Source organism: Scylla paramamosain, chromosome 3 (genome assembly GCF_035594125.1).
Source record: "Scylla paramamosain isolate STU-SP2022 chromosome 3, ASM3559412v1, whole genome shotgun sequence".
Lineage (NCBI taxonomy): Eukaryota > Metazoa > Arthropoda > Malacostraca > Decapoda > Portunidae > Scylla > Scylla paramamosain.
In genome coordinates, this window is record NC_087153.1 from 12,607,501 (window position 1) to 12,621,784 (window position 14,284).

General features: G+C 38.7%; 2 protein-coding genes across 3 annotated transcripts in view; one reads left to right on the forward strand and one right to left on the reverse strand.

Annotated features, from left to right (window-relative positions):
* Positions 1–2,991, forward strand: part of LOC135116015 (DNA excision repair protein ERCC-1-like) — a 6,826-nt gene extending 3,835 nt beyond the window's left edge. Inside the window, 5 exon segments of the mRNA XM_064033237.1 lie at positions 308–441; positions 881–1,075; positions 1,665–1,850; positions 2,660–2,771; positions 2,774–2,991. Coding sequence (XP_063889307.1) covers positions 308–441; positions 881–1,075; positions 1,665–1,850; positions 2,660–2,771; positions 2,774–2,844 — 698 coding nt within the window. The 3' untranslated portion in view covers positions 2,845–2,991.
* A 764-nt stretch (positions 2,992–3,755) lies between these two features.
* LOC135115978 (WASH complex subunit 1-like) lies at positions 3,756–13,521 on the reverse strand. 2 transcript variants are annotated; one of them, XM_064033164.1, is made up of 11 exons: positions 13,286–13,521; positions 10,952–11,114; positions 10,208–10,299; positions 9,645–9,785; positions 9,059–9,225; positions 8,217–8,346; positions 7,395–7,500; positions 6,693–7,051; positions 6,160–6,324; positions 5,218–5,289; positions 3,756–4,393 (listed from the first exon to the last, which is right to left on the reverse strand). In XM_064033164.1, the coding sequence occupies exons 1-11, from the start codon at positions 13,463–13,465 to the stop codon at positions 4,220–4,222; spliced, it is 1,749 nt and encodes a 582-aa protein (XP_063889234.1). In that variant the 5' UTR covers positions 13,466–13,521; the 3' UTR covers positions 3,756–4,219. The 2 variants fall into 2 exon arrangements, with proteins under 2 accessions (XP_063889234.1, XP_063889244.1); XM_064033174.1 differs by having other exon boundaries at positions 10,952–11,100; positions 13,286–13,422.
* Positions 13,522–14,284: the final 763 nt, after the last annotated feature.

A 14,284-nucleotide genomic window follows, 5' to 3' on the forward strand; every position in this document is an offset into this window, starting at 1 on the left:
TAAGGTAAAGCCATTGAGAGAATGAATAACTTAGTGAAAGTGAATGGAGTGCACAAGAGTGAAGGTTTTCCTGACAAGATCACCCCTTCAAAGGAATTCCAAGCAACAAACATTAAAGAAGATTGATAAAATAAATGAAATTCCAGTTATTGGAATTATTCTTTTTCTGTTGACACTGTGAATCCATGGTTTCTTTGACTATTTCCTGAAAACAGGCTTTGTGGATACCTATCAGTTATCCCTTCATTCTTAGTGCTTAATTCAGAGTGACTGCTAATCATCAAAGTTGCATTTTATAATTTTACAGAAGCATTCACCAACCTGAAGAAATCAGAGTTTTATGAAGAACCTCCACCAGAAGCAAAGGCAACAGGGGAACCAAAACAGAAACCACTGAGTAAACCTGCATCCAAAAATTCAATTGTTGTTAATCCTAAACAAGTGAGTTTACCTCACAAGATTAAACTCATTATATATATATATATATATATATATATATATATATATATATATATATATATATATATATATATATATATATATATATATATATATATATATATATATATATATATATATATATATTTCTTTAACTGTAGGATCATGGGTAGTACTGCACCAGTTAGGTACCACATTATTGCAATGCTATTTAAGGAAGAAATGGTCAGAAACAATTACAAACTGATAAATAAGTAAAAAAATAAAATAAAGTAAATAAATAAATAAAAAATAAAATAAAGTAAATAAATAAATAAAAAGTAGCATACATTCTAGCATTATGAGCTTACATATGTTACTGCTACTATTGCTGTTCATAGGTTAAAAAAAAGTTATTGGTGTATAAATGCTTACCATCATGTCTCATGTTTATTCTTTCCAGAGAGGAAACCCAATACTAAAGTTTATCCGCAATGTTCCGTGGGAGTACGGAGAGATAGTGCCTGATTATGAAATGGGAGCCAGCAATTGTGCCTTGTTTCTCAGTCTTCGCTACCACAACCTGAACCCGAACTACATCCACGAGCGCCTGAAGCAGCTTGGCCATCAGTATGAACTTCGGGTCCTCTTGGTGCTGGTAGGAAGATTGTTGTTCTGTTGTCTTCTCACACACACACACACACAATTTATGTTGAGGAGAAAGAGAACTTAAAAAGGAAGGTTAATAATAAGTGTATCAGGTCAGATAGTCATCTATCTATATACCAGGCTGGCAGTCCCACACAGGATGGCAGAGACAAAGCACCACAAATTTGTACACATATCATTCATGCGCTCAGCTCTGTCAGGCCCTGGTGGAAAAGAATAGTCTTGTGGACAACTCTTAACACACCCAAGGAGCTTAGGCATAGCACAACTGGCCACTTACTTCTACAGCTAAACCCAATAGCATACACTGGTTTATCCATACCCCTTCATAATGATAGTCATACAGCCACAAATTTACGTATAATGAATACAGTTATATGTAAATATTTCAACCAGTTTTTACTTCCTATGCTAGTATGAGAAAGATCTAAAGAAAGAAGATAAAAGATACCATTTTCTGGTATAATATTCTTCATCACAATAGCTTATAAGAAATTAAGGAGATAAGGAGAAATAAAAACTTGTGTATGGTTCTATAGGTTAAGCAAGTTAGTGTCCTAAATCTCAGTACATTGCAGGTTGATGTTAAGGAACCACACCATGAGCTGAAGCAACTGACAAAGATCTGCTTTTTAGCTGAAATGACCCTCATGTTGGCATGGAATCAGGAAGAGGCAGGACGCATTATTGAAGTTTACAAGATATATGAGAATAAACCACCAGATATGATCATGGAAAAACAAGACTCAAATCCATACTCAATGGTATGTTATGATGAACTGTGCACTTCAGACTGTGAAACATCCATTTGCTTCCATCAATCTGTTCTCTCATACTCAGATTCCACCAAGCATTGGCCACAGCAGAAGCAAGCTTTCAAGTATTCCTATATTTTTCTTTTTTTCTGTCATATAACAGACAGCAAAGGAGGATGACATCAATGAAAACTACAACTGCTTCCAGCTTATATGCTATTTTTTTTTTTTTCCAGAATATCTTTTCTTCCTATTTAAAAAAAGATCAATAAAATGCATTTGTTTTCACTTGGATCTGCATCAAAGCCAGCAGAAAAGCTTCCACATCTTCCTATCTAATACACTTCTCAGCTTGTGCAAGGAGTCAATTCTTTACTAGCTTCTCTTGTACACTTGCAACCCTTATCCTATTCCTTTCCATTTTCCTTCTCTACTAGAACTCATATTCCATTAGCATAAACCCTTCATTCTCATCTCACTATTTCTTTTTGCCAATTCCATCAATCTACCCTTCACTTCAGTGTGCAAGTGCCCACACCACATCAATCATACAACTTTTCTTTACTCTTATCTTTGAATCTTGTCATTCCACGTGTTGCTCTCAGGTAACTCGTTCCTCCCATGTGCATTTTCAATTATCGTTTCCTATTCCATGTCCAAACGTGATTCATATGTTAATATTGGCATAATACTATTCCTTAATCTGGCCATAGTATCTTTCTTTGTTCGTAAGCTTTCCTGTGTACAAGTATGGAAGGAATTGTCACATGGTTTTCTTGTCTGCGATGTGTAATTTACAAATATTTCTTAATTTTCAGCTTATCGATACACTGACGTCAGTGAGAAGCATTAATCGCACTGATGCAATGACACTCCTGTCAACATTTGGCTCTCTAGAAAAAATAGTTCAAGCAACTGAAGAGGAGCTGTCATTTTGTCTGGGATGGGTCCTCAAAAGGCAAGTAAACTGTACAAAGTCCTGCATCAGAACTTTAAAAAGTGACCAGGGTCACAAATCAGAAAATGAAATCTGCTATTTTAACCTATTTCGAGAGAGAGAGAGAGAGAGAGAGAGAGAGAGAGAGAGAGAGAGAGAAATATGGGCTCTGTCTAATGAGGTGAGGAGATGTGGAATGGGAACTGTGATGAATGGATCAAGATGATATAAATTAAGTATGGGCATGGGAGTTGAAGATAGTCAGGAGACTAATAGGAAGGCCAAAGATGACCTGGAGACTGTGGTGAGGAGGGCATGAGAAAGATGAACTTCATTGTTTTCAGTTGTAGAAAATGGGAGAGACAGAAACTACCTGGTAAGGAAAAACGAATATATCAAATTAAAGGGTACATCTTGACAGCATCCTCATGTAAAATTTTGTCTTCATAAAATTCAGACACTTTTTACATTTGCACTCTGCTGAAGGGACTCCATCAGTTTGTACTGTACAACAAAATTCTTAGGAGCTGCAACCCCCATCCTTGATCTCTAACAAATTAATGAAGTTTAAGTATGTTACTGTGTGATATTTTTATATTTTTGTAAGTTTGTAAATAAAATTTTATATGAAACAGCCTTATCACAATGTCTGCATTCCTTTGTTACGGTATAGAAATTATGCTTTTAAGGTATCTTATACAGCAGGCACATGTTGCCTCTCAATGACTGATACTATTGAGTAAAAAATAGCTAAGTGTAATTACATAAAGGTACAACTACAGTAAAAAACAAGAGTGAACTACAATTCAAATTAAATTGTTAATACACCAAGATAAATGAATTGTGGAAACATACTGTTAAGGCATTGAATATTTCTAACTATATCACATATGCACAGAAGTGATCAAGGCAGTCCAGCTGGCACACACCTCCAATTGATCTCCCTTTGTTATACCTGGAAAATAAATAGCTGCAAGTTGTGTGACTGGGGAAGAGGGTATTATAATTTTTATTATTCAAAATTACAAGACCATTATATATAATTATCATACAGCTCATTGGTCTTCAAATTATGTTGAAATAAATCATTAATACTTAATCTTAACTTTCTTTTCACATTGGCAGTGAAAAAGGACATTACAGTTGTTCATATAACAATAGTGATGATGAGAATAATATTAATGATGAGAACAATAATAACAAGAAGTGAAACAGGAAGAGAGGAGGAACAATAATCTCTGCAAAAAAAAAAAAAAAATACAGCATATACTCCTGAATATACATATATATAATCCAACATAACATAAGCCAATTCACTGTAATGGATATGATAAAGATTAATGGAAAAATCAGTTAATCTATTCAGATATCACATAGCTTGCTGTTTTGATCAGAGAGAGAGAGAGAGAGAGAATCAGGGAGAAAGAAAGGAGTAAGATCTTTAATCCCAATCATCATCGCTTCCCTCCCGTGCCTCCTCCTCCACACTGGCAGTAAGAGGAGGTGGAGGGATGAGGGAGGATAGTTTCTCCATGGTGGTAGATGTGTTGGTACTTGCACTGCCACCCTGGTTCTTGGAGGGCTCACTAGGAGTCTTCTGTGCCCCTGAGATGCCCTAGAAGAGGAGGAAAGGGAGAAGGAGTTAGTGTGCACTGTTCCCTAGAGAGGTGGCAGCTTAATTAAAAAAGACCTAATAGATGACTTTAAGTGGTATAGGAACATAACAAGGGTGACATAAGTAAGGTTCTCATAATCAGTGATAAGGACAAGAAATAATGAGTTTAAGCTTGAAAAGTTAGATTTAATAAAGAGATAAGGTAATGGTTTTCACATAGTGATAGACAAATGGAACAGACTAAGTAATCAGGTTTCTAATGCTGATTCATAAACAAATTTATGGACAAGGATGATAAGTGAAAAGAAGCAACTTTTTTATTTTCTTATGTTCTTGTGTCATCTCTATTACAATTTATCACATCAGTCCAATAATTATCCTACTTTATTCTGTCTTGTTCCTTTTCATTCTTCCCACCTCCTGCTACCAAACAAAAATTTTTCCACTTATCTGACTTATGTTCTGCCTTATTTCTACATCTTATTTTATTTCAGTTACATCTTGCTTCTCTCTCTCTCTCTCTCTCTCTCTCTCTCTCTCTCTCTCTCTCTCTCTCTCTCTCTCCTCTCTCTCTCTCTCTCTCTCTCTCTCTCTCTCTCTCTCTCTCTCTCTCTCCTTTTTCTGTCTTTTCTATCTACTTATCTCTCTCATTTTCTTCCTCCCTATTCCTTCATTCATCATCCCTTTTTTTTATTCTCCTTTTCTGTCTTTTCTATCTAGTTATTTTTTCCTCATTTCCTTTCTCTTCATTCTTTCATTCATCACCTTAGTCCTTTTAATCATCCCCCCTTTTATTTCTCCCACTTAGTCTCCTGTCATCTCACCTTGCGTCGCTGAGAGAGGCGGTTGAACAGGTCACTCATGAAGTCACCTGCTGGGGCCTTGCCACCTGAACCCTGCAGTGCAAAATAACAAGGACTTGAGGTGACGTGGCAAAGGAATACGAGTAAAGTGAACTTTAACCTACTCTCAGGTTTTCCTCCTCAGCACTTCATAGCAAAAGAATATGAGTGAAGTGAACTCTAACTTATTTTCTAGTTCTGTTCCTCAGCACTTTATTGTTTTGGAAGCAACAATACCAGAAAAGTTTCCATATCTTTCTGTCAATACACTTCATTTTCTCTCTCTTAAATGCCAATATGTGCAATGTCAGCTTATATTCAGAGCATCCACTTTTCATTATTCCAAATCTCAAGTTCCCATCACTCCTCTCTCTTACACAACAGAGGAGTCTCCATTTATTTCTTTTGCATACTTTATCCCTCCCCCCTCTCTCTCTTTGCATCCTCTTCCTTCCTCACACTCACAGAAGCCATTCTCATCACTCTCAACATCCCTATTCTTCCTTGCTTTTAAATATTCCAACAGTGCTCACATTCATAGCATCCATTCTCTATCACTTACAGTCTCTCTCTCTCTCTCTCTCTCTCTCTCTCTCTCTCTCTCTCTCTCTCTCTCTCTCTCTCTCTCTCTCTCTCTCTCTCTCTCTCATGTATCCTAAGGCTGTCCTCCCATTTTTACTGGACCTTCCTTTGATATTCACAGTATCTATTCTCTCTTTGTATCTCTTTGTTAACCCACTTCCTCCTGTTCTCTCCACAAAACTAAACCCTGTGAAAAAGTTATATTTAACCACTTCTAAAGACAAGATAGCAAATACAAGCCTTGTTTCACTGAAGGATCAAAAGGGAAAAGATTATTATTATCACTAACATAACTATTATTACTACACACACACACACACACACACACACACACATACTCACCTTACCACCACCACCTTTCCCTTCCTCCTCTTCCTCGCCTTCCTGCTTCCTCCTCTTTCTGTCCTCCTTGGCACTCTTGAGCTTGGCCCTTCCCATTCCCCCAGCCTCCTGAATGGCCCTCATGAGGTCACTCCGTGCTTCAGTTAGTGCTGCTGCAGGGACACTCTGTGTGTGTGTGTGTGTGTGTGTGTGTGTGTGTGTGTGTGTGTGTGTGTGTGTGTGTGTGTGTGTGTGTGTGTGTGTGAACCCATTATAAGGCATAAAAGTGAGAGAGAGAGAGAGAGAGAGAGAGAGAGAGAGAGAGAGAGAGAGAGAGAGAGAGAGAGAGAGAGAGAGAGAGAGAGAGAGAGAGAGAGAGAATTATTCAAATGACAATAAACAAGAAAAAATTCAGACAACTCAATTAAATTTATTTAACTTTATTTCCAGATGGTAGTGGTTTTCACAACTTGGGTAGATTAAATTTCAACAGAAACACACACACATACTGATAGATGATGTGACATACAGACAGATGATGCAACAAGTCTTACCTCAGGTGCAGGAAGAGCTGTTGCTGGAGGAGGAGGGGGTGGAGGTGGAGGTGGAGGAGGAGCACCTGTAGTAGGAGCTGAAGGAGTGGGAGCAGGAGCAGGAGTAGGAGGAGCAGAGGAAGCCGGAGGAGGAGGGGCAGGGGTGGGAGGCTGTTCAGGGGCAGGAGCAGGACTGGGGGAGGGATGGGAGGAGGGTTGAGAGGAGGGTTGAGAGGAGGGTTGTGTTGGGGGTTGTGCAGGAGGTTGGGAAGGGGAGGGGGTAGAGGAGGAGAAGAAGGAGAGGGGTCCATCATGGAGTGTGAGGGAGGGGGCGATGTTGTGGTCTGCTCCTCCCTCGTAGAGAAGATCATTGGCCACACCTAAAGAGAGGAAGGTAATGATGATGATGATGGTGATATCAGTAATAATTTTAGAAATTATATAAAATTCACAACCTCACAAACAAGAGGCCACAGCCGTAGTAGTAGTAATAGTAGTAGTAATAATAGCAGTAGTAGTATTAATAGTACTGTTGATGCTATTCTGCTGTTATACTACTACAGTCTATCTATTCATTTATCCATCTCTCCATCTGTACATCTGTCTACTTATTTATTTGTCTATCTATATACCATCTCTCTCTCTCTCTCTCTCTCTCTCTCTCTCTCTCTCTCTCTCTCTCTCTCTCTCTCTCTCTCTCTCTCTCTCTCTCTCTCTCTCTACCAGTGAGTGAGGGCAGTTCCATGGGCAGATCAAGGTCAGGCACATCAGGAAGGTCAGGAAGGTACTGGTAGCCATCCTTAGCCACCAGGATGTCTTTGTCACCATCCTGCAGCAGAGAGAATGAAAAAGTGGCTGAACATTGGTGCAGCAAGATTATGTGGTGCATGGAGGGAGAGAGGGGAAGGGATACATGGAGGGCAGGAAGGAGGAAAGGAAGGGATGCAGGGGGAGATGAAAGGACAGGTTGGCAGAAGGGAAGGATAGCTAGGAGAGAAAAGGGATGGATGGTGGGATGGAAGGAAGATAGAAGAGAGTGAAGGAGGGAAAGAAGGGAGGAAGGAAGGAAGGAAGGAAGGAAGGAAGAGAGAGAGAGAGAGAGAGAGAGAGAGAGAGAGAGAGAGAGAGAGAGAGAGAGAGAGAGAGAGAGAGAGAGAGAGAGAGAGAGAGAGAGAGAGATCCTTAATTTTATATTTTGTTTATTCAAGAATTAACAACTTTTACCTGCATCTACTTATATTTACTTTTCATTACTTTAAATTCACACAGTCACTGTTATTTCCATTTAAAACTTACTTAAAAACTGATTCATTATTAAGAATTCCTATTACTTTAAATCCATACTGGCATCAGTATTTTTAAAGCAAAAAGAATACTGACAAAGGTCAACAAATAAAAAAAAAAAGAGATGCCAGTCCCTAAAAAAAAAAAAAGGAAGGAAGGGGGGCAACAGGATTAACCTAAGTTGGAGGTGTCTATATTCTAAATTGACTTCCTTTGTATTATCATGGTTACTTGTCTAGTCCTTCAGTGACATCATGTTACCTGCATTGTGGCAGGGGCATCATGCAGTGTGTGGGACTCATCAGGTCCTGTCCCTGCCCTGCTGCGGGGAGCAACACCACGCGTGCCTGACACCACTCCAAGGGGATCCAACACCATGTACTTCTTGTATCTGCAGTGTCATAAGAAAAACTGCTTTATATTTTCAGTATGATAATAGTAAAATATGATGTCATAGGAAAAAGTACAGAACACAATAATACAAAGAAAATGCAATACTCCAAGAGAATCCAGTACCATGTACATACTTCTTGTATCTGCAATGTCATACGAAATTCACTACTAATACTTACTATGTGATCATAATACATGATGTCTTAAGAAAAAATTCCCTACCTTATACTTACAATATGATAATTATAAATTATGTCATCAGAAAAGTACAAAGGAACACAGTAATACAAAAAACAAAAATACAATATACCTCTTGATACACCTGGAATACATAAAAAAGGCTAGCTCTATGAGATAATAGTAGCCTACTCATCTTCACTCTTTCATCACTTTCACTATGGAACACTGCCTGGTTTTGTCGTTTTTACCTTCCTATGACTCAAACTATTTCAAAAGACACCAAGACACCTCTAGAAGTAGACTGACCAACTTTTCTTAACTTTTTTTTTTTTTACTTTTTGCATCACAACACTTTTGGAACTAAACTGATCAACTTTTTTTGTATTCTTTTCTTTGACTTTTTGGGAGCAACAAGTTAGGCAAGATTTTTTTACCTTAATCTTTTAGTGCTCTTGGCTAGCTTCCTTCACACCTCAAGAGTGGAGTAAAATAATCTAGGTATATAAATGTAGGTTAGAAAATGTACTCACGGATTATGTGTGGTGTTGAAGAGAAGAAGAGATGTCACAGAGGAGAGATGAGGAGGCAGTCTTCCTAAGCCATCCTCCTTCTCTGTCTCCTCCCCCACAAGGCCACCCACGACCCTCTGGCCTCCAATGCTCTTCCGCTCCCTTACATGATAAAATTGTAGCTTATCCTGGAGAGAGAGAGAGAGAGAGAGAGAGAGAGAGAGAGAGAGAGAGAGAGAGAGAGAGAGAGAGAGGTAATTACTCATATAGAATGCTTATTACCCTTCATTATTTGTTAGCTAAATATGGCAACATACACAAAAAATAAAGGAACCAATCTCTCTCTCTCTCTCTCTCTCTCTCTCTCTCTCATCTTCTCTCTCTCTCTCTCTCCTCTCTCTCTCTCTCTCTCTCTCTCTCTCATTTCTTTTTATTTTCTTTGTTATTCATCTAGTTTTCTCTTTTACTGCTATTTCATCTCTCTCTCTCTCTCTCTCTCTCTCTCTCTCTCTCTCTCTCTCTCTCTCTCTCTCTCTCTCTCTCTCTCTCTCTCTCTCTCTCTCTCTCTCTCTCTCTCTCTCTCTCTCCCTTCCTACACCCAACTCACCTGAAGTATGGATTGGGCAGGTATTGGATCATGATTAGGATTGATTGGGGTGGCCAAGTAAGGCATGCGGGCAGTATCTGTGTGTACCTGTTGATAGGGTTTGTATACCTCCCCACCTGGGTACTGAGCACTGGAGAAAACCTGTGAGGATTAAGTTAGAGCATAAGAACATAAAAAAATAAGGGAAGTGCCAAGAAGCCATCAGGGCTACATGTGGCAGTCCTCTCATGAAACATACCTATTTCAAACTATTATCCTCATCCATAAATTTGTCTTATCTTCTTTTACAGTACCCTAATGACTCAGCATTAACAACCTGATTACTGAGTCTATTCCATTCATGTACTACTCTATTTGAGAACCAATTTTTTTCCAATCACTTTTTTATATCTTACTTTTCAAACTCAAACCCATTATTTTGCTTACATCACCTTTGTTATATCCCAATACCATTTACAGCCCTCTATCAGGTCCCATCTTAACCTATACCTTTCCAGAATTACATATGAGTTAAGTGGACTTGTACAAATTGATAATCAGGCTAGAAACACACACATACATACCTGTGTAGCTTTTGTGATGCCTGTCAATTTGTCCACCTTGGCTTGAGCATCAGCAGCCCTCTGCCTCAGTCCCTCCAGTCTGGCTGTGGTATCTGAGGAGGACAGGGAGAGGTGAGGGAGAAAACAGGAAGAATAGTTGGGATAATTGGGATAGTTGAAAACTTACTCCTCTATGCCTTCATCATATTCTATTTATTCTTAGTTTGTCTGGAGAGAGAGAGAGAGAGAGAGAGAGAGAGAGAGAGAGAGAGAGAGAGAGAGAGGTATAATTGTATTCTCTCTCTCTCTCTCTCTCTCTCTCTCTCTCTCTCTCTCTCTCTCTTTTCCTTCCATCTTTTTTCTCATCCATCCATCCATTAGCCCATTTTACTCTTCTTCCATCCCTTCTCTCCTCCTCTCATTATCCATTTCTCTTATACATACATCTGTACATTTCTTCCTTCTATCTTCTCTCATTCATTTATCTATTAATCCATTTCATCTTTCTTTCCCTTCTTCTCTCTTTCTCTCATCATATATTTCTCCTATCCATACATCCATCCCTTCCACATTTCCTCGCAACCTAAATCTATCTGGCCCATCTCTTAATCCCTCCATTAATCCATTTCATCTTTCTTCCCTCCCTCCTCTCCTCTTCTCATGAGTTATTTCTCGTATCCATCCATTTCATCTCCTCCACTTCCCCCCTACCTGAAGCCCTCCAGCCCATCTCTCCATCCCTCCCACACCTTCAGTCTAACTTACCAGCAAGTCTTGTGGTAATGGATGAGAAGACCTGATCCACCACAGCCTCCAGGTGAGTGAGAACATCCACACAGGTGTTGACAGTCTCCAAGCGGCTCTGCTCTGCTGGTACTAATGGTATCTCCTGCCTCTGCCCCACCACCATGATGCTGTTGGTGTGAGTCTGAGTGAAGGTAATAATGATGATGATGATGATGATGATGATGATGATGATGATGATGATGATGATGATGATGATGATGATGATGATGATGATGATAATAATAATAATAATAATAATGATAATAATAATAATAATAATAATAATCAAAGGTAATAATATTTGTATACCACTAACTTGACCCATTAAGAAACTCCCCAAGTGCTGGTCAGCATCTGAATACAGTCACAACAATAAACACTCATTAGATGTAAATAAATACAAAGTTAAACTATTTACAGCGAATGCTAAAATGTACCTATTTAGCAAAATATGCACTGTACAGTGATCTCAAAACAGACGGTCAGTTTCAGTGCTAAGACCTTCCTATAGAAACATGTGCAGACACAGTTGAATTTGGTGTAAAAAATGTGTGTAAGAAGTGAGTGAATGGGAGGGGAAGGTAAGGTGGGTGAATAGAGGGAGGCTGACTAAGTGACTGTATGAGTGAAGTTCTTGTGTGTGTGTGTTGTGATTTTTGATGATTATATTTTGTTAAGCTGCCTGACACTGGAAAACTTACCTAGTTTTTCTGATAGGTTTTGGTATGTGTATGATACTTCATTTACAATACTTCCATTGCAAATTGCCCATTTTCAAGATTTGTTTTCTTAACCACTGACACTGGAAGCAATCAGTCTGAATGGAAAAGTATGTTTAGGTTGCCAGTGGCTCCACAGTGTTAGAGGTCCACAGGATTAGGTTTAGACTGGGTTTGGTTAGATTTTAATTTTCATCAGAAATCACCAGTTTTGGATCAAGATGGCGAAATAAAAAAAATAATAAATGATAACAACATATGAACAGTGATTGCCTATATAAGCAGTAAGCAGATTTACTCAAATAATTAAGTCTTCTCAAATAATTAAGTCTTACATATACTACTACTAATAATAACGGTAAAATAGTTTTGGATGTCAGTGGGAGAAGCATAATTTTTGATGGATAATCTTGCCAACAGCAGCTCCTCATGGAACAGCTAAATTATGTGCACATGGTGATGAATATTCACTGTACAACACGTGTGTGGAGATTTTGTTTTGGGGTCATGCATGGTTATGTTACAGTGATGTGATCCATCTTGTACTGCATAACAAATTGTAAGTCCATGCTGATGAGGCTCCCTTGGAGGGAAACAGTGTAATGCATGAGTTATTATGTTGTTGGGGATAGAGAATGAGAAAAAAAAAAATAGGATGTATTGTGTTAAAGTGAAATTTTACCAGTTAAGATAACATAGTGGAGGATGTGGGTGGACAGAGCCCTCCAATTAGCAAGGTTAGTGATTTCAGAAAGTTAGGATAGCAAAGAAGGGGTTTATGTGGGGGCTCATATTTCCTTTTGTTGACTATTTTTAAGGATTTTCCCCAAAAGCAGTGTTTTTCTTCTTAGCCATTTAAGGTTTACGAAATTTGGCATATTTTGGCTTTCACCACCCTAAAACCCCACTTTCCCACCAAGTCCCCCAAGCTTGCTTGTCCCAGAGAGAAGCAGCAATAAAATACTTAAGGAGCCGCTATAAGATTTGGTAGATTTATAGTTTAAGCCAATGTCCCCAATCTCTACCCACGGCCCACGGCGTTATTATTAATTTCCGACAAGTAGTGTAATCATTAGAAATGATGTGAATAGTGAGAAGAACAAAATGAGGTAGGTTATTACCACGTAGTGTGTAATGGCTTAAACTATAATAAAACCCTAACCTAACCTAACCTAACAACTGAAGTTCAGGCAACAATACACCATTTATGTTTACCTGTGGACTTAGAAAAAGTTGAGAGCGCTGTGCATTCCCAGGCCTATTGTGGCGTTATTATTAATTTCCGACAAGTAGTGCAATCATTAGAAATGATGTGAATAGTGAGAAGAACAAAATGAGGTAGGTTATTACCACGTAGTGTGTAATGGCTTAAACTATAATAAAACCTAAGATTTACCTTTTTTGACATTTCTGAAACTGCAGACATCATATTGCTACCAAGATACACACACACACACACACACATACGCACGCGTTTAACCTCAAATCTACATATTAATTATATATGAATGTAAAATACATAGTAAAACAGCCATGTATGACTCTCTTTCATTTGCTATCTCGTTAAGAAACAGAAGAACAAATAAGGACTAACCCAATAGAACTGCAGGCCGGACAGCTGACACTTCAGTGGGTGGGCGTCAAGAACAAGGTAGATCAGCTGATGGACAACAACAACACGTGACACGCCCCCTCCACGCCTCCCTCTTCTTGATCTTACGTCATAGCTGATTGAGGAATGTTCCTGAGTCTGTCCTTTAGAACGGCAACTCATGTAGGAAGAAACCTTTTTCCAGGAACTCCTTCACTGCCTCAGTCATCCTTCCAGTCCTACACTTAACACATCGCATTCTCTCCAAGAATTTTTCATTGCTTCTCTTACAATAATAAAAATAAATAAATAAATAATACATAATAATAATAATAATAATAATAATTATTATTATTATTTTATTTCCCCAACAGGCATATCACAAAAGTACAGAAAAAAAAATGAAGAACTAAAGACAAGAACTACATTACAACATTACATTACATTACATTACATTACTATATTGCAGACCTAATTATAGGTCAAAGAGCAGTCTCAGCCACTCCCGGTGAATGGGTCCCAAACATTTTTTTTTTTTTTTTATGTAAGAAGGACAACGGCCAAGGGGAACAAAAATCAATAAAAAAAATGCCCACTGAAATGCCAGTTCCGTAAAAGGGTCAAGACAGTGGTCAAAAATTGGTGGATAAGTGTCTTGAAACCTCCCTCTTGAAGTAGTTCAAGTCATAGGAAGGTGGAAATACAGAAGCAGGCAGGAAGTTCCAGAGTTTACCAGAGAAAGGGATGAATGATTGAGAATACTGGTTAACTCTTGCGTTAGAGAGGTGGACAGAATAGGAGTGAGAGAAAGAAGAATGTCTTGTGCAGCGAGGCCGCGGAAGGAGGGGAGGCATGCAGTTAGCAAGATCAGAAGAGCAGTTAGCATGAAAATAGCGGTAGAAGACAGCTAGATATGCAACATTGCGGCGGTGAGAGAGAGCCTGAAGACAGTCAGTTAGAGGAGAGGAGTTGATGAGACGAAAAGCTTTTGATTCCACCCTG